The sequence below is a fragment of the Taudactylus pleione genome, unplaced genomic scaffold (assembly GCF_031769625.1).
Source record: "Taudactylus pleione unplaced genomic scaffold, aTauple2 ptg000916l, whole genome shotgun sequence".
NCBI classification, from domain to species: Eukaryota; Metazoa; Chordata; class Amphibia; order Anura; family Myobatrachidae; genus Taudactylus; species Taudactylus pleione.
In genome coordinates, this window is record NW_028285317.1 from 2,545,979 (window position 1) to 2,566,845 (window position 20,867).

General features: G+C 41.7%; 1 protein-coding gene across 1 annotated transcript in view; it reads left to right on the forward strand.

Moving 5' to 3' along the window:
- Positions 1 to 12,739, forward strand: part of COL1A2 (collagen type I alpha 2 chain) — a 39,349-nt gene extending 26,610 nt beyond the window's left edge. Inside the window, exons 33-51 of the mRNA XM_088459614.1 lie at positions 1,147 to 1,200; positions 1,292 to 1,345; positions 1,437 to 1,490; positions 1,586 to 1,693; positions 1,837 to 1,890; positions 1,985 to 2,038; positions 2,743 to 2,904; positions 4,381 to 4,488; positions 5,885 to 5,992; positions 6,112 to 6,165; positions 6,695 to 6,802; positions 7,154 to 7,207; positions 7,338 to 7,445; positions 9,029 to 9,082; positions 9,192 to 9,299; positions 9,580 to 9,829; positions 10,195 to 10,379; positions 11,387 to 11,629; positions 12,301 to 12,739. Of these exons, the coding sequence (XP_088315740.1) occupies positions 1,147 to 1,200; positions 1,292 to 1,345; positions 1,437 to 1,490; positions 1,586 to 1,693; positions 1,837 to 1,890; positions 1,985 to 2,038; positions 2,743 to 2,904; positions 4,381 to 4,488; positions 5,885 to 5,992; positions 6,112 to 6,165; positions 6,695 to 6,802; positions 7,154 to 7,207; positions 7,338 to 7,445; positions 9,029 to 9,082; positions 9,192 to 9,299; positions 9,580 to 9,829; positions 10,195 to 10,379; positions 11,387 to 11,629; positions 12,301 to 12,447 (2,067 nt within the window). The 3' untranslated portion in view covers positions 12,448 to 12,739. The remainder of the gene's footprint in view (positions 1 to 1,146; positions 1,201 to 1,291; positions 1,346 to 1,436; positions 1,491 to 1,585; positions 1,694 to 1,836; positions 1,891 to 1,984; positions 2,039 to 2,742; positions 2,905 to 4,380; positions 4,489 to 5,884; positions 5,993 to 6,111; positions 6,166 to 6,694; positions 6,803 to 7,153; positions 7,208 to 7,337; positions 7,446 to 9,028; positions 9,083 to 9,191; positions 9,300 to 9,579; positions 9,830 to 10,194; positions 10,380 to 11,386; positions 11,630 to 12,300) is intronic.
- The last annotated feature ends 8,128 nt before the right edge of the window (positions 12,740 to 20,867 follow it).

Here is a 20,867-nt window from a genome sequence, read left to right on the forward strand (position 1 = left end):
AAGATAGCTTCCAAAATCGGCACAAAGAAAACCTCTATTGTACCGTGCAATCCACCATTAATTCATTTAGGTTAGTTGTAAAACATATAGACATGTCCACCTACCTCTCTAATATCTGATTTCTTTTTTTTTTAGACTAATGAGGGCATTTGCCCACTTGCCCCTACAGATTTGCTTTTTAGAAGCAGTTGTAAAACCACGCCTATCCTCTTCCATGTACAGAGCGAAGGCATTTCCTTTAAAAAATGTCATTATTAGCATCTAGTAGCTTTGTTCCATTCTGTTTCCATGATAAACCATTTAAACTGGGGGGAAATAGATCTAAATGTGCACTCTCCCCAGTAATGACATTACAGATGAGGGACATTCTATCAAGTGTCCAGTCACTATAGAAGAATAATTAAATGCCACTTAGACAATTATCTTTGGGATGAGACCATGCACTTTAAAAACCACAGTGTCACACCTGCTACCTTGCTAAAGGTAATGTGTGATGCTATTAAATGTAAATTGCGTGAGAGACAAGCGTTTCAACCCCACATTTGTTTAAAATGAATGAGTTCCGTTGTACCTTAATTTGTAGTTATACAACGGAATTATACCAGTATATTTCTGGTGTTATCATGGAAATATACAAAAAAATTATTTTAGATTGATCCCTGTCTTACCAATACTTTCTCAGAGTGACTGCAAGAGGGAATGCTTGGTGGTGACATCAATGTATAAGACATCACCACCTGTTTGTTTTTTTAAAAACTGCCCTGATAATAGGCTTTTGGATTAAAGATCACAGATCTGTAGTTCGATGCCAATTTTTTAAATTTTATTGAAGTGGAATGCGCGAGGAGAGATCTTTCTTTAAGAAAATGCTTTGATGGCCACGAATTTAGAAGCAAGCTTTTTTTTTTTTTGGGGGGGGGGATATTAAACTTCTTTCTACCATCTACAACATTTATGTACATTTTGTTATATGCTAGTTTAGACATGTTTAGAAGTAGTTCCCATTCACTTAACAAAGGGCAGAGAACCCCCCCCCTCCAAACCTTCTGTTTTTATTATTTGCTATGGTTCATATTGATTACAGGTGCACAAGTTGGATGTCTCCACCCTTACACTGTGTCTGTTTTTCTCATTTGTTCTGTGCAGGGTCCCGCTGGTGCTGCTGGTGCACCTGGTCCAGCTGGTGGTCCCGGAGACAGGGTAAAGCTCTTTGCTCCATTGCATAAAACTTTAGTCGTTGTCTGAGAATTGTGAAGAAATTTTTGCCTCAATATTTGTTTTCACTCTCTAGGGTGAATCTGGTCCCGCTGGTCCTAATGGACTCCCTGGTTCCCGTGGTGCTCCTGTAAGTGGAACCAATTATGAAATTAGATAAATTTGCATAGCTACAAAGCTTGAAGCAATGATTTTTATCTAAATTATTTCTCTCTTTATAGGGTGAACGTGGTGAAGCTGGTCCAGCTGGTCCCAATGGTTTTGCTGGGCCTCCTGTAAGTAATTGGTCTTCTTGTTATTAAAACATCAATCCGCGCTGATTACTGTAACAAAACGTAGTAAAAAACATTGTTATGGGTTATCTCAAAAGGGTGCAGCTGGTCATGCCGGAGCTAAGGGAGATAGAGGACCCAAGGGACCCAAAGGAGAACTTGGTGGACCTGGAGCCCTTGGTCCAGCTGGTGCCCCCGGACCAGCAGTAAGTTATGCTGTTTACAAATACCTTCATATATCATTGCCCAGATGACATGGCTGTAGTGTTCCAGCGTTGGAAATAAATCCCCTGGAGTTTGTAACTTAGATCCGTTTCCATGATTAACTGGTCTTTATTACTTTTTGTAGGGTCCCAATGGTCCTGCCGGAAGTGTTGGAGCTCGTGGTGATGGCGGTCCCTCTGTAAGTCAACACAACTGTTAGCCGAAGACGTACAATAGATCTATCTACCGAATGTTACCTTTATATCTCATACTTTATTTTTTTTCCCCCACAGGGTGCAAATGGATTCCCTGGTTCTGCTGGAAGAGTAGGAGCCCCTGGCCCATCTGTAAGTGTGCTTTGTTTTCTAGCAAGTGACCAGCACACTACACTGATGAGACCTAGACAGGGCAAAGCTGTCAATCTGTAGGGATTCTATCTCAGTGTCTCATCCATGTCATGTTCTAGCAACCCAGTGGGTGCATCGTCAAAGCCATGGGGTTTCTTGTAAGTGGCGTTCTCAGAAGAGAAGTCTTCAGCAATGGAAATGTGGGCATGTAGTCACATGAACCGTAGTCACACAATCAGTGAGGGCAACCGCATTCTTTTATACCAGGTAGAATAGCATCTTGGAACCTTATTGACAATCAGAGTAAGATATTAGAGAACTAGTGTTATTTATTCTTTAGAATGAATCCACTACAATTACATGTCGCAAAGTTATGAATATCCAAACAGAGAGTTTAGACAATTCCGAGCATCGTTGAGGATAGCTGAGATTTCCAGTGGGTGGCGCCACGTCCTTTTTTTTTCTGTATGGAGAATTTACTAATTTAAGACACCTGTAATACTCCTACACACACAGTCACGCTATGCATTCTATATTCATATCACAGACATATGTTTACTTAAATATATAGCCGTACAACTTAATAAGAGCCTAAACAATTAATAAAAAAAAAAGAGTAAATATATTCATAAGTTGAATTCCAAATTATCCGTCTACCTTTGTCACATCTTAATACAATTCAAGGTTACATTTCTCTCTTGTAGGGTGGTGTCGGTCCTGCTGGTTTAACTGGAGCAGCAGGCAAAGATGGTCCAAGAGGTCCACGTGGTGACGGTGGTCCAGTTGGGCGCCCTGGTGAGCAAGGTCATGGTGGTCCACAAGGACTTGCTGGAGATAAAGGCCCATCTGGAGAAGCTGGCCATGTTGTAAGTGACAATATACTGTAATAACTTGAGCAGAAGTTGTGGGGGTCACATATGAACAAGAGATTTACATAGACAGATCCATTGTAAAATTAAACCATACATGATCCAACAGTGTGTAGACAAACCAATATTATTATTAGTAATAGCAGTCTAAGATTTTCCTGACAGTCTTGATTTTTTTTTAAACTATACTTTACTTTGAAGCTAACAGGCAAACTGTAAAAGCCAGAAGGATGCAACATTTTACCATAAATTCACTGTATTTAGAACCCTCCTGCAATGTAAATCTAAAGTTGTTGTTTTTTTTGTAGATATCTTTTATTATTATTATTATTATTATTATTATTATTATTTAATAAAACTTTTTTTTTTTACATAAAGGATAATAAAATAAATAAGGATAGGACCTTTGTCATGAATACTGGCTTGAAAAAGTTATGGTCATAGGTCTATCACATCTGGATTATTATATAGGGATAATGTATAAAAATAATTATAAGGATATTATAAGTTACGGCCAATTGTTTTATATACGTCATGAATCACCAAAGTGACTTCTTCTAAGATCAGTAATAATTCATAGTACAGGTGCGTCATCATTAACAATAAGCACATTTTCCAAATTACAGTAGAGCTCACCGATTATATAAGCAATGACATTAAAACTCAAAGTTCATGCATATATTATTAACATGAGTTTATGCATATTACATTAGGCCTACTTATGTATTATAATGTATTATAATGTATAAGTCTCTTTTTTGTTGTAAAAAGAGGGTTACATGCTCTGGTATATATGCTGGTATATGCTCCGGTTATCTGGTTACATGTTAGTTTATGCTCCAGTACTGGTTATATGCTGGTATATGCTCCAGTTATCTGGATATATGCTGGTATATGCTCTGGTTATCTGGTTATATGCTGGCATATGCTTTGCTTATATGCTGGTATATGCTCAGGTTATATGGTTATATGCTAGTATATGCTCTGGTTTTCTGGTTATATGCTGGTATATGCTTTGGTTATATGCTGGTATATGCTCTGGTTATCTGGTTATATGCTGGTATATGCTTTGGTTATATGGTGGTATATGCTCTGGTTATCTAGTTATATGCTGGTATATGCTCCAGGTTTCTGGTTATATGCTGGTAAATGCTCCGGTTATTTGGTTAAATGCTGGTATATGCTCTGTTTTTCTGGTTATATGCTGGTATATGCTCTGGTTTTCTGGTTATATGCTGGTATATGCTCTGGTTATATGCTGGTAAATGCTCTGTTTATTTGGTTATATGCTGGTATATGCTCTGGTTTTCTGGTTATATGATGGTATATGCTCTGATTATTTGGTTATATGCTGGTATATGCTCTGGTTATATGCTGGTATATATTCCTGTTATCTGGTTTATGTTAGTATATGCTTTTGTGATCTAATATGGAAATATTAATAATAATCTTCCATTTCTCTCATGGCTTTAGGGAGGCCCAGGTACCGCTGGTCCCTCTGGTGTTCTCGGTGCTCGTGGTATTGTTGGTCTTCCTGGTACAAGAGGAGAACGTGGTCTTCCTGGTGGATCTGGAAATAACGTAAGCACATTATTAAGCACTATTTAAAACAAAAATAGCAGTATACTGTAATACAATAGAATGCATAGAAATACACTGTGACTTATACAGAGGAAACATTTCTAAATACACAGTATATGTAGTCTGCAATATACAGTGCTTCCAGAATGCTATGTTGAATGTAATTGGCTAATAGATTGTTCAAATGACCCACTGAGGGGGAGATGTGGAGAGAGTTAAAGTGGAGAGAAATGAAGTACTAACCAATCAGCTTCTAACTGTCATTTTACCGGCTGTTTATGAAAAATGATAGTTTAAAGCTGATTGGTTGGTACTTTTTCTCTCTCCATTTTATCTCTCTTCAAGCTTTGATAAATCTTCTCCACAATCTGGTACTTTCTGGAATTGTGAGCTGAGAGGCTAAAGCAAGATAAAGCCAGGAAACGGGGAACTCAAGTAAATTAAGGAAACAGCCACATACAGTATAAGTGCTCTAATGGGCAAAATGGACATAAATGAAAATAACATGTGATAAAAAAGGCGAGCAAAGAATTTCCGCCCATATGCAGAGCTCGAGATGCGTTGAGGCCTGCTTAAGTAGCAAGTGCGTCTGGTTTGTGCCAGTGAACTCACAGAGACTTACTTGAGTGCCACTTGAGGGCATGTTTTAAATTATTTATATCATATGCAACAAATGCCTTTGCTTTTAGGCATCAAATAAACTAGACAAATCTCCTTATTACAGGAGAAACAACTCCATGTCTGGCATATATATTCCCAGGGTTATATGAGTCTTTTTTCCAGTGTGCATGTGTTCCCCTTGGTCTAAGATAAAATGCCCCCATCCGCCTCATTCCACCTATCCAGGCAGGCGCTGGCAGGTGAAATTGGTAGAATATTGCAAATCTGCAAGGGGCGCATATGCGTGTACACAGTGTGAATGCACACAACATATACTAAGCCAGCTGAGCTGGCGAAGTACTCACTCTGTTTCAGCTTCATTACCTCTGTGTTGCAGGCTATTCATTGCCCAGACACATCGGAGGCAGCCATTTTGTGGCATGAACCGATATATATATCAGAAATGAGCTAATAAGTTGATAAATAATGAGTATTGCACAAGCCGAGCGTGAGGCAGTTTGTGATATTGTTAGTTCTAGTGAACGAATTGGCTCGTCACGCGACTAATGGTTGAGCTCACAAAATGGCTTCCATTGTGTGTGTACAACAACTACACTTTAAAACCTGATTTTTAGATGCTCACTTACCTGGCATGTATAATTTCTATCTGCTATTTCTGGTTTAAATAGATAAGGGGTTTATGTGTGGATATTTAAAACCTAAGAACCATATATAAACGAATGTGGAAATCTATAGAGTCTTAATAAATGTACTTTTTACTTACTGTACTGTATAGGGAGAAAATGGTCCTTCTGGTCTGGCTGGTTCTTCAGGTCCCCGTGGTCCCCCAGGTTCCGCTGGCTCTCCTGGTCCCCTTGGCCATGTTGGTGAAGCTGGTCGTGATGTAAGTGCAAGAAGAACAGTCTATGCCGTTTCTTTTAGGCAGCACATTGCATAATACTGATGTAAAGATGTACCATTTTGGGCATTGATCGTAAAAATGTACCATTGCTTTTTTTCTAGGGCCACCCCGGAAGCGATGGTCCCCCTGGCCGTGACGGCCTTGCAGGTCCTAAGGTAAGGGTGACAACTCGCACATTACACTGGACCTCATTTACCAAGCTCACTGGATGCGTACTGCGGGTCACTATGGTCCAAGGTGAAGGCTTACCTTCCAGTATTTGGAGACACCTCCCCTTCCACACAGAAAGAAATGCTCTTAAAATTGTAACCATACACCAGCCATTGCCATACGTCTCATTTTAAAAATCAGTTTCTTCATAAAGTGAAGTCTAAATTTTGAACTTTTCCGCCAAATGGTGCAAACCGGTGCACCTACCCTGTACTTTGATGGCTACTCCCGCCCTCTCTGTCCAGCTTTTGCACCCCAGCAAGCAGCACCAGCTTGCTGCACAAACTGGTCAACGCTGTCTGTCATAATTCTAGGTGCATCGACACAAGTCGATACACATGTCATCGCCAAAGAGGATTTTGTGCTGCGTCACTGCTACACTGTGCTTCATAAATGAGGACCTTTGTCTTTGCTGTCAGCCAGTCACCTTCTAGGACATTTAAGCAACAGCATGTAACAATCTTTCACTTGTAGGGAGAACGTGGTTACCCTGGCAACACTGGCTCCGCTGGTGGAGCTGGAGCTCCTGGCGCTCCTGGCGCTACTGGTCCCGCTGGTAAATCTGGAAACCGTGGTGAGCCTGTAAGTTGACATTATGTATTTTTATATTTATATTTATGAGAACAAGTCAATAATAATAATAATTAATAATAACGGTTTTTATATGGATTATATGACTGCACACAAATTTTTATCAGACCTAACTGAACTGGTTAATTTTTGGTAACGTGACATGATTTGGATTTGCTTCTCCAATGGCAAGTGCTCCTAACCACTGAGCCACTAGTGGTATAGAATATAATAGCTTTACTTGACATAACGGATATCATGTCCACTTAAAGGGAACTATTTGTCTTTTAACAATATTATTTCATAGATGATTTCCTACAGTACATGTGTAAATCATATTACAATTGTTCCTCTGTATTTTAGGGTCCTCATGGTAATACTGGTTCTGTTGGTCCCGCTGGTGCTAGAGGTCCATCTGTAAGTATCTAGTTTAATTCTAACTGACAGTCATCGCTTACAGCATAGATGTTGTGGGCATAAGGGAATGACCTATTGAGATCGGCCGATCAGCCCAGGAGTTTATCTAACAACTCTTCACCTTTCTTAGGGTCCCCAAGGAACTCGTGGTGACAAAGGTGAAGCTGGTGTGAGTGGAGGAAGAGGTCGCGATGGAGGAAAAGGACATAATGGTCTGCAAGGTCTGCCCGGTCCCGCTGTAAGTACAGAAGTCCTCAGGATACACTATCAGCGAGCTAACAAAGCGTTATAAATGAATGCACTCTAATATTTTTTTTTCCTTTACGAAAATTGTAACATAAAAAATTGCCACATTTATAAGTCTATTTCACTGGTAACATTTATTATTGTGAATTCACTACTCATACATAAACACAAACGAGTTTCTTTAGTTCTGTCTTTTGTTCAAACCAAGACTGGTTGTGAGCATTATATTAATGTACTGCATTATTATTATTAATATCATTTATTTATATGGCGCCACAAGTGTTCCGCAGCGCCTTACAAAGTACATAAACAAATTGTTGACAAGCGACTTACAGAACAATACAATACAGGAGCAGGACATGGATAATATACATTGATACATTAGCGACCATAACACCCAGATAAGCAACAGAGCATAAGCAACCAAGTGTTAGGTGCCCTAGTGGTGAGTAAGAAGTAGATGGAAGTAAAGTAGGGAGAAGCACAAGAGGGTAGAGGGCCCTGCTCGTAAGAGCTTACTTTCTAAAAGGGAGCGGAAGACAAACAGGTTTGACACAGATGGGGTAGACTGGGAGGAAGGAGCATGTAGCAGGGAGTTAGAATGATAGCTGGAAAGCATTGATGAAGCAGTGGGTCTTGAGAGCCCGTTTGAAGGATTGCAAAGAGGTGGAGAGTCTGATGGGGAGAGGGAGAGAGTTCCAGAGGTGGGGAGCAGAGTGGGCAAATTCTTGGAGGCAGGAGTGAGAGGAAGTAATCAGTTGGCATGAAAGGCGGCGTGCACTAGTTGAACGAAGAGAGCGGAGAGGAGAGTGAAGGGAGATGAGATCAGAGATGTATATGGGAGAAGATTGGGTGAGGGCTTTGTAAACGAGCGTGAGAACCTTAAATTGGGCTCTAAAAGGGAAGGGGAGCCAGTGGAGGGTTTGTAGGGGAGGGGAGGCAGATATAGAGTGTTTGGAGAGGAAGATGAGCCGTGCAGCAACATTAGGGACAGACTGGAGAGGAGAGAGATGGGATTTGGGGAGGCCAGATAGGAGGAGGTTACAGTAGTCCAATCTGGAGATGACCAGTGAGTATATGAGGGTTTTAGTAGCATCCTGGGTGAGAAGCGTCTGATCTTGGAAATGTTTTTGAGATGGAAACGACAGGACTGTGAAAGGTTCTGGATATGTGGTTTGAAAGAGAGGGACGAGTCCAGGATAACTCCAAGACAGCGCACCTGTACATACATTTATATGTACTTAGCCACTCTGCGCCTACTTTCCCCAACCCAACCCCTTTCAGCATGTAAGCAAAAACCTACCATAACTTGACATATAATAGCAATATCTGTACCTTGTGTGTGCTAAAAAAAAACCCCCAACAAATTAAATAAATTAAATAATTTCCTAAGACTCTAATCTTCATCCTAATGAATATCTGATAACAATGTAATTTATTGTCACCCACTATTATACCAAAGCATGTTACAGTTAGTTGTCCACGTCAGAACAAGGAGGCTGTAGGTTGTTGTTTATATTCATGATTAAGCAGATTTATTTTTAATTGTGCGTATTTTCTATCTTTAACATCCAGGGTACTTCAGGAGAAACTGGTCCCGCTGGTTCAACTGGTCCATCCGGTCCACGTGTATGTACATTTTATTTATTATTTAAGTAGGCAAATGCAACTGAAATTACGGTATTAGGCATTTTATTCTGGTGGTATTGATAATTTAGTAACAATTGTTATATTTCAGGGTCCATCAGGTCCTTCTGGACCTCCAGGCAAAGAGGGTCGCTCTGGACATGCTGGCGCTATTGGTCCCGTTGGTGTTCGTGGTCCCCCTGGCTTCACTGGTCCCGCTGTAAGTAACACACTGAGAAAATATGTACAGTATCTTTTATGAAAGTCATTCTGTGAAGTTCTGGCTATCGGTGCTTGTGAAGACCTTGCAAGTTTGACACAAACTTCATAGGGTGGACAATGGTTTTATCTCAGGAGATCTTCAGGTCTTAGAACTTATGTTATAGTACCTATATTTATTGCCCCTTACATAGATTAGACCTTTGATTTTGACCTTTTGACTTATTTTACATCTTGGAAGTTTGGGCACATGGTCACTGTTCTCCATTTATACTGTATAGGGTCCCCCTGGTCTTCCTGGACCCCCTGGCAATGCTGGTACATCTGGAGGTGGATATGACGGTGGTAGCGAGGGAGGTGAATACTACAGAGCTGACCAGCCTGCCCGTAGACCCAAGGATTACGAAGTTGATTCTACTCTGAAATCTTTGAACAACCAAATCGAGACCATCCTGACCCCAGAAGGCTCAAAGAAGTACCCTGCCCGTACCTGCCGCGACTTAAGACTCAGCCATCCTGAATGGAGCAGTGGTGAGTATATTTCTGCTCATCAGAAACAAATCTATCATTTAAATTCCATTGGAGAAAATGATTCCTAATAGCTCGATGTGCAGCCCTAGGGATCAGCGTTCCAAAAGCTTTAAAACGGTGATACCTGACACCCCAATCTCCCTAGTTTCAGGACCCCAGAAGGGAAGCTTCCCAATATAATGTGTTGCATATATGACAATCATGGGAACCCTAAGCCTAATCTACAGTGTTTTATAATACTGCATATAATAATAATAATAATATTTACATAAAAATACAGTAATTTCATAAAAGTTTATTCTTTACATTGTCCTTCCCTCTATTGTTATTGGGACTTCACATGAACACAATTGTTTCCTTTGTAGGATTTTACTGGATTGATCCCAACCAAGGCTGCACTTCTGATGCCATCAGAGTGTTCTGCGACTTCTCCACTGGCGAGACCTGCATCCACGCCAACCCTGACAGCATCCCACAGAAGAACTGGTACATGTCTAGCAATGATAAGAAGCACGTCTGGTTCGGAGAAGCCATTAATGGTGGCACACAGGTAACTATTCCCGCTATGAGCTTTGTAACCTTCTAACCAGTCCTCAAACACGGTACCTGAAATGTGTAATTCATGCTTTGCTCATCTGCGCAGTGGTCTCATGCTCTAGGTAACCCAGAGAAAACCGGAAAATGTAACTATTCTATAACATTCTCAGTAATTTTTCCATTCCGACCAACAAGAAGCTCATATAGAGGAGCGCTTGTCACTGCAGCCTGCCTGTACCAGTTTCACAGGCTGCTTACTTCACTATCCTGTGCTGATGTTAATGTTTAGATGTGATTGGCTATATTTTACCCAAGCCCCTCCCACTTCCAACTTGCGTCTGCGCATGATTGACATGCTGCGGCATTTGGGGGGTGGAGTGGGGGCATGGCTGGTGACCATTCCCGGAAACAGGGGTGTATCGTCCCCATTTTCCGATAGGGATGAGGCCAGGGTCTGCGTCGGCGGACGTAGATTCCTGGTCTCTGAAGTGACCAGCACCCGGTCAGGCCGCGGGGAAGCTTCAGCTCCCACAGCCTGACCAAAGGAGCAACCACTGCGACCAATGGTTACGATGGTTACGATGGTGCTCGTCCCTCCCGGAAAAAATGTCTGACACCTCCTTTTGCATTCACATTAAGATGGACGGAATTGCAAAGCTGCTCGTGTGCGGCTCTGCAATTCCGTCCATCTCTGAATCAGGCCCACAGTGTACTAGAGACGCCGGGCTGCGACTTTAGCCGCACAGGAATTAGTTTTCAACACGTACAAAGTTGCAGATGAAGCACAACGCAACTTGGCGTGAGAAAGAGTCACCCAGGACATGGCGCGTTGAGAGGGGCTATTTGCAGCGATAGAACCACAGTATATGAGGACAGAGCTGTAATCATTTCAGAGATAGTAACACCTATTTTTTTAATTAAATATAAATATATATATATATATATATATATATATATATTAACTAATACGCTGTATTTGTCCAGAATATAAAGTTAATCCATATTCTATTCCTTCCTTAGTTTGAATACAATGACGAAGGAATCACCTCCAAGGACATGGCCACCCAGCTTGCCTTCATGCGGCTCCTGGCTAACCATGCCTCTCAGAACATCACTTACCACTGCAAGAACAGCATCGCCTACATGGACGGAGAGACTGGAAATCTGAAGAAGGCCATCCTTCTACAGGGATCTAATGATGTGGAACTGAGGGCAGAGGGCAACAGCAGATTCACCTTCAGCGTCCTTGAGGACAGCTGCACGGTAAGTAACGTCCCGATACCTTTGTTAAAGTTATCATAAGGGCTACTGTGTCAAAATATGACAGCTGCAGCACAGTCTAGAATTTAAATAGGGGAGCCACACCAACTGCCACTTAAGGTGCGTACACACTGGGCGATAAAGTGGACGACTGAACGATAACGATATCGTTATCGTTCAGTCGTCCACTTTATCATCCATTTTTAACCCCAAAAAGATGAACGATAACGACGACGGGCTGACATGCAGGCCAACCTGACGACCTCGTCAGGTTGCTGCATGTTGGGGAATGGGGGAGAGAGCCCGGCGCTGAACGATATCGTTAATGGTTCAGCGGCTGTGCTCAATGTCATGAACGACATTGAGCACAGCCTGCCGGGGACAACACTACACGATATCGCTCAGGGAGCATATCGTGTAGTGTGTACGCACCAATAAAGTATTGCTGGATGGGACTCACTGGCAGTTGGTTCTCTAGCTAAAAACACAGTGTGTGAAATACATTAAGAATACTGCAGAAGAGGAAACGAATGGGCAGTTGGCCATAATTCAAAAATAGGGATATTTCCAGGGACATACAGCTATAAAACTGTACTCTGAAAATTGGAGACAGCTGATAACTAGGACTTTTACACTAATAAGCCATAATTAATCAATGTAACCCTTTATTTCAGAAACACACTGGAGAATGGGGAAAGACCGTCATTGAATATAGAACAAACAAGCCAACGCGCTTACCCATCCTGGACATTGCACCTTTGGACATTGGTGGTGCAGACCAAGAGTTCGGATTGGACATTGGCCCAGTCTGTTTCAAATAGATGAACAATTGAAACAAAAACAAAAAAACTAACTTAAGAAACATCCACTCTTTGCCCTTTCTTTATTTTTAATACCAAAAAGCTGACTCCATCCATTTTTTTTTATTCCACTCGTCTACGTCCTTAAATCCTGGGCAAAACAGACAAATCAATACGGAGCGTTGTGCAATGCAATGAGAGGACACGGAAGTTTTTTCACGATGTTAACAACCAGTTATGGGGGAAAAAAATATGTCAGCTATTGTAATGAAAAAAAAAATCCAAAAATCTAAATAAAAACCGTGAAAGCTTGCACCGTTTGTGGCCTTTGAATACCTTCCACGGAGGAAGTTTAAAACCACAACTTCCACAGGTTTTAACTACCTCATACGCTTATTCCAAAGTGTCTTCACCTCACCAGTGAGTAATCAAATAAAAATGGCGTTCAGAAAAGGAGAAAAGGAGGGAGTTTCTCAGAGGTGCTAATTAAGGTACTTGAACAAAATAAATGGTGCTAAAGCTAATAAAGTATAAAACTCAATTTTCCATATAAAGTTGTATTGTGTTTCTTTTGGTGAGGAAACGTCTCCAAATCAAACAGCTATTCATGGAAACCAGGAACGCATGTGGAATCTCGGGCCTTTACTTTGTAGATGGTCTTCACTGTGTTTTTGCAATATTTCAAAATGATCATCTCAATTGGGCTTATAGATACATCATTCTCTCGACAATCTGTACGTGTTTTGTATATGTGAGATATTTTAATAAATTGTGAAAAAAAAATTAAATAAAGCATGTCCAGTGTGCTCCACCAAGTCATTTTGGTGAGTAATGTTCCTCGCTTGCAACGGGCTGGAAGCTTTCGCTCAGAGGCATAAGTGCTTGCTTTGTTTTTAGAATAAATGAATGGCGGTGAAACACGTGTGCGCTGATGGGGACATATCCGAAAGACAAAAAATAATGATCTAACCCATAGTAACCAATCAGATTCTATACATTTTCTAGTGCAGCATAGAAAATCAAAGTGGTTGCTATGGATTTTATCACATTATTTAGGTGCGCAGGTTTTTAGAAATGTCCTTGTGAATGTTACTGTTATACCGTCTTGCGACTTTGCTAACTCTACTCTGCAGCTAAATGTGCTCTTAGATTTTTCTACTCTAAACAATTATTTTGTTGAAAATTATTTTGTTTAGATATAGACCAAAAGAACAAAGGTCACGATTCCCTACCGATCGCAACTGTGATTATGGACGCAATCGGCCAGTTCTTGCGTTCTGCGCATGCGTATGCATCACAGTGCGCAAAGACTCCACTGCGATTGGGACTGCGATCGCAGTGACTATGCAGACCCATCGCAGAGTGATTGGCAGGAAGCACCATTTGGGGGTAGTGACGGGGGGTGGTCGGCGAAACGCGGGTGTGCCAGTGCGTTTGAACACCGTTACAGGGGCATGCATAAATTAGCCACTGCGATGCCATACGCACCTTGGGCTTTCACTGCATGCGATGAGGTTAGCAATTCCTGAGTAAGGTCAGACCTTGTGCAAGTGTGGGTGAGGCTGCGATTGTACTCGATGTTACCGATGATATTACAGATGTGTGTAAGGTAAAAGGGTCGTCCTTATGTTAGGCTGTGATGGCACTGCGATTGCAATCATTAGCATATCTTAACAATGAGACTGCATGCGTATTCGCTATTGCGATCGTAATAGCCAGGGGCGCATCTATAATGGGTGCAGGGTGTGCGGGTCACATGGGCCCCCGGGTCCAGGGGGGCCCACACCACACACCCTGCACCCATATGTAATTATACTTACCTCTCCATAAATTCCCGAAGTGCTGCTCCACAGTGCCGGACCGGCGCTGTAGAGCAGCAAACTCTCACTGGGAAAGTAGGTGCAGGTGCCATTTTCCTGGAGACCAGTGCATGCGCATGAAGCCAGAATCTACAGAATCTGGCATGAAGCCAGAATCTACAGCGCTCAGTGTTGCTGAGCTGCCGTCAGAGAGGAGAGGGCCCAAACGGAGGCTGCACATGGGCCCCCTCCTCTCTTAAAACGCCCATGGAAATAGCGATCCTTATTGAATCAGGCCCAAGGTTAATACGTTAAAACAGATATGGGATTTTGGTCACATGTGGATTTATAAAGACTTTTCTCATCACCAGATTTAATAAGATAGATAATGAGTAGTTTTAATTTTTTTTATTTTTATAACTCTCAACCAATGGAGCCACGGTTGTTTCTTACAGCATCAGATCCTATTAAACAATGAAGGTGAGAAGGGATGAGTTGGAGCAGTTGTTCTCAACCACAGTTCTCAAGTTCCCTCAACAGATCATGTTTTCTGGATTTCTTTAGTCATGCACAGATGAGTTAATCTATTTGGTCGGGTCAGTAAATAGCCCACCTGTTTCCACAGACAGAAATCCTCAAAAAGGGACCTGTTGGGGGTACTTGAGACTTGGGGGTAAATTTACTAAAGGTCGATTTGCAGGTCGATTTGAGGAGTGATTTACCTCTTCTCAAATCGACTCAAATTGAATGCAGTGAGAGCAGCAGGGTAACTAAGGTTTATCCTGCGGCTCCCACCATTGAGTACAATGGAGGAGCCGTTTATTGGCTGAGAGGCCTGACCGCTCTGTCAATGAACGCACAGACTCGGAGCTTCAAAGGAGGAAGCCGCGTCTGTGCGCTTCATTCGGGAAGGAATAATCATTCTGGTTAGAATGATTATTCCTTAATACGATGGTCGGGTTTTTCATTTTCTTATTTTAACCCATGGATGCCTACTGGACAAGGGGACCACTGGAGGTAATATAGGTGAGTATGTGTGAGTGTGTATTAAACTTATACTGTGTAAGGTGTGTGTGTGTTTCTTGCAACATTTCTTTACAGGTGAACTACAGGTCCCAGTGGGCCCTTAATGCCCCGCATGCTGGTACTTGTGGTTCTCCAAGTACCAGAATGCAGGGGAGGCTTGCTGGGACCTGCAGTTCTACTGAAAGACAATGGTTTATTACTTCTATTTTTACACATCACTCACACAATCAACCCGCCACCCACTGCACAGGGATGGCGGGGATAGCCCCGAGCTATCACCCTAGGCTAGGGGTGCCCTGGAGAGGAAGACCCCTTTTTTTGAAGGAGTATCCAACTCCCCAGAGATCCCTGGCCTGGGCTGACTAACAGTCAGGGCTGATGCTGCGGCTGGGGGGCCCGGTGATAGGGCTCCCCTGGCTGTGGCATCATTCGACAATTAGAAAGGGTCCAGGGCTGGTTCTGTGAATTACAGGGAGACCCTACTCAAAGTTTTCCATGTAAATCCAGAACCAGCCCTGCTTTCCATAGCCCAGTGCTGGTTGTACTGAGTACAGGAGACCCTACGTCATTTTTTTCCTGTACTTAGTCAACCAGACCTGGGTTTCAGCAGTCCGGGGCTGGTTCTGATATGGGGGGGACGTCACATCAATTGTTTTCTTAATTTTACTTGTTTAAATACTTTATTCAGTCAGATATATGCAGGCATCTCACTGATGTCTGCATGTATCTGTGTCAATCCGACCTACTCATGCTCAAATCGAAAGCATGAAGCAGGTCTATTGTAGTGGGGATTTGAAGTTCGATTTGAAGTCCGATTTTGAGGTCGATTTCAAATCGAATGATAATAAATAAGGGTTTTGTGTGTTGGGTTATAAAGTACCAATGGTTTTCCGATGGTCGATTTGAGGCCGATTTGACTCAAAATTTGATTTGAAGTCCGATTTTACATTCGTTTGGCCTTTAGTAAATACCCAAAAGCAAACTCAAATCCAAATCGAATGAAAATCACACCTCAAATCACTCAAAATGCCAAATCAACCTTTAGTAAATGTACCCCTTGGAGTTGAGAACCGCTGAGTTAGTGTTCTTGGCAGCTGATTGGACAAGGCTTGCCCAATCAGGTGTCTTTGACACCCCAGCGCAGTCCACTTACTGTACATGTAGTTACTAGCTAACTGAAGAGTAGAGCAATGTTTTCTCTTATTGTCTAGGGGCAGTGTTGCCATCAGTGGGGTATCTGTAATGGGCGCAGTGTGTACAGTGCAGAAGCACACCATGGCCAAGGGGAGTTTACACCCACACCCTTCACCAAAAATACGGTCCGACTGTTTTGTCTCCTAGGTAAGGGGTCCCACACAAACAACTTGTACACGGGCCCCTTCATTTGTAAAAACATCCCCGGTGGTCACCACATCAATATTGATTAGAAGCACTTGTGTACACCGGCATGCACAATAACATGCATTCCACTGTAGGACATGAGGACATTTGAACCCACCTTACTGGTTCCTGTATAATAGAAGCTTACTACCCATATTTGCTAACAGAATTATTTGTTGATTAATATTGTCTTTATAAGTTAATTAAGGGTTATATATATATGCTCTGCAGGTTTTTTGGTATGAATAATCACTTGCACGTTACAGACATATGTTTGGGGTTGGATCCTATGAAAATTGGCCTACATTTCTGATCAGAAAACATAATGATTTGTCAGCCATGACAGTGGAATTTGGAAAGAGAAGACGGTGGTCAGACGAGGCCGCTTGCATCTTGTTACTAGGTGAACCAAGGTTTTTAATGGTCAGACATTTTATTTGTGGTTATTTCAACTATAGATAAAGGACGTCTGAAAAAAAATGGTAGACCCCCTGCCCCTGCAAGATGGTAAAAGTATGTTTATACTTGTTGAGTTTTGGGACCTGACGGCAAGAGTAGGGGGTGTGGTGAGGAAATTTGCTTAATTTAGCCCCACCCACTTTCCAAGGAAAGTATGTAAGATCCAGAAGGCTTCCATGCTCTGCTGGTAGTCTCCTGGACATTCTGATAGAGTAGGCTTGTACAGTATAACTCTATTGTAGTAGCAGATTACAGCCTACGGAAATCCTTTACAGTATTAAAATACTATTTGTACAAATGTTTGTAGATGAATAAATAAGGTCCCTGAATTGATTTCCAGATCTTACCGTTATTACTGAGTCATGGTACAATAATAATCACAATGGTGGGATCTAGTTATTAAATGAAGAAAATCCCTATCTACAGCGAAAACCTGTGCTTTTGCCAGACATGCATCAGGGATTGTTTCTGTTTTGCCCTAACTATGGGGATGATTCAGCAAGGATCGCTATTGCGATTACGCAAGCAATCGACTGGTTGTTGCGTTCTGCGCATATGTATGCAACGCAGATCGTGTGCGCTAAGACTCCACTGCGATCGGTACTGTGATCGCAGTGACTACGCAGAGTGATTGACAGGAAGCACCGTTTGGTGAAACACAGGCGTGCCAGTGCATTTGTACAACTTACAGGGGCATGCATAAATTATCCACTGCGATGCCATATGTAGCTCGGGCTTTCACTGCGTGCGATGAGGTTAGCAATTCCTGAGTAATGTCAGACCTTGTGCAATTGTGCGTGAGGCTCTGATTGTACTCAATGTTACCGATTGTTTCGCAGTCTTGCTAAGTATTACGGGTGTGTGTAAGGTAAGGTGGGCGTCCTAATGTTAGACTGCGTATGGCATTGCGATTGCAATCATTAACATATCTTCGTAGTGAGACTGCGAATCAGGCCCAATAGCTTTTCTAGCAACTAATTTCTCTGGCTATAATTTCCAAATTTCCCCATGAAGTCTATTTAACAAGGAATGACTGTTGCAATCCTCCTTCTGCTATAGCCATTTCAGGGTGGTGATTACAAAGAAATAAGTAATTAATAAATACTTCACTATTTGAATAAAGCATTTTTTATGCATTAGGCAAAAGGCTTGATTTTTTTTTTTATTATAAATTTATTTAATTTTTTAAAATTGATTTTATTGGTTTTTTTTGCATTTTATTATTGGGCTATCAGTCACTACACAAACCGGTTAAGCCATGTCACACATGAACATATCCCCCAAGATTGGCCCGGCAAAGTGGTAAGTTTATCCATGGCTCTAACTAGTGGTGTGTGGACGTGCCCTACGGCACCTGCTAGTAGAGGCATCACTGCCCCACAACCCCTGCCAGTAGAGCTGCTGCAGAGCTTGCCGGGGCATCCATGGGACGATCTGTGTAGGCACCATGCAGCCTGTACACACGGCAACTATTCACCCGTCGGCACCGATGTTGTCACCCCCCCCTCCCCCACACACAGCGGGACACTCCCCGAAAAGTGAGACAGTTGGACGAGGCTGAAGTTACCTTCTTATTCTGCCAGCTTCATATTCACTTCCTATTCCAGCTTCAGCTTCTTATTCACTTTCCAGCTTCTTATTCAGAACATGTTATATTAAACCAATTAAATCAAATTGAATCACTAAGTTTACAATGTATAGGAATGGGTGTCTATTACATAAATTTTATTTGTATTTTGCTTGGCCCACAAAGCATTTGGGCATGAAATAGGGTGGTAAAGTGGGCACAGACACCAGATTTTTTATGTTTGAATAAGTAGCTGTAGTTGTACAAGGGTTAAATAGCCTGGGCTACAAATTTGACACTAGGGGCTCTATTTATTAACATTATTTTTACTAAAATAATGTGAAAAAGGGTGTTTTCACACCCATTTCACATTATTTTAGTATCACCTACAGTTACTAAAGTAACTGCAATTGGAGTAGAATTCTTAAAATTCTACTCCAACCCCTAAGTATCACTTATTTTTAGTAAGCAGATCACATTTCCCATAATTGTAATGGGAAATGTGATCTGACCAAAGTTACTAAAAAGAAATTGTGAAAAAATACCGGGGAAAGCCCTGTGAAAATAACGCCACCTGGAGGTGGCGTTATCCAGGGTCTCCCCTGGTTACCAGACTCCTGCTCCGCTATAACGGGCAGAGCAGAGCCTGGAGCCGGCCCCAGAGATCAGCTGTGTGGTCTAAACAGACCACATGCTGATTCACTGGGGCAGTTTGGAGAGCCGCTAGAGCAGAAAGCCCACACACTGTAGTGCAGTTGGCCGTGTATAATCACATGCATAGTCCGGGTAATGCGGTAGATCTTTGAGCTGTGCGGGTATAGCGTGGATGACTTCTTCTCTTTAAGCCGCAGTAGGATGACTGAATCATGGCAAAGTGTAAAAGGTCCACAATCCAATGCTGTAAATATCAGGAACAAAGCAGCTCTAGGTATTAAGTCACTTGATGCGTTTCTCCCCTCTCGCAGGGGTTTTTTAATGTAATGGTCACTATGAAAGCCAGTGAACATTTATATCAGGAGCCACCAATCAGAGTGATAATATTCCTGAAGGTACTAATTAAACAGTAATTGCATTCATTCATAATAACCTGTACACTTAAAAAAATAAAAATATGAGACGTTTTTTGGTTTTATATGAGTCTTCCGACTGACCTTACTAGGTAATTCAGGGGAAACTCAAAATACTTTTGGATGAGGCCCTGAGTGTTGGGGTGATATCCAAGAAAGAATTTGTTTTTTTGCTTCCCTCACATCCTGTCACATCCACTTATAATCACCTGCCCAAAATTCATAAAACTTTGCAAAATCCACCAGGATGTCCTATAATTTCTGGTGTCGGTTCCCTCACTGCTAATTTGTCTTTTTATGTTGATCTTGTTTTGCAACCTCACGCCTCTTCTCTCAAATCGCATCTGAAGGATACAACCGATTTTTTTAATTCTATTTCTACAGTTAAATGGTTATCTCATTATAAATTTCTGACATGTGATGTTAGTGCATTGTATACCAACATCTCCCATACAGGAGGGATCAGGGGACAAGGTGAATTTATTTTGTCATCTATTTATTTTATTTTGACTCACAATAATTTTATTTTTGACCACACCCACTGTTTACAGTGCACCGGCACGGCGATGGGGACCAGGTACGCACCGAGTTTCGTGAACCTCTATATGGGCTGCTTGGAGGAGCAGCTGATTTGGGGGGGGTCAGTTCGATGCAAACCTGGTCCTCTACAAACACTTTATAGATGATTTGTTTTTTGTTTGGGATGGGGATGATGGTTCCATATTGGAATTTTTGGAATATTTGAATCAAAATAATTATAATCTCACTTTCACAATCACCTTTCTCCTTTCCACTATCACATTTCTGGATATTAGACTAACCATAGTATATAACACCATCCAAACTAGTACTTACCATAAAGAAGTAGATACCAATAATTATATTGACTAACCCAGTAACCATAATAAAAGATGGTCAGATAATATTCCTTCCGGACAATTTAGACCCAACATAAACCTTATAAGATCTAAGAATAATGTTATGTAACAAGAATACAATAAAATAAGGTTACAATTAAATTAAATTGTGAAATGTAATGAATTGAAACCACTAAAATCACCAGTGATGTTTATTTAATGGGTAAGATGTTATATGATAAGTGGCCGATGGTGTTAGTGGACAATGCAGCAAGGTGACGGCCTC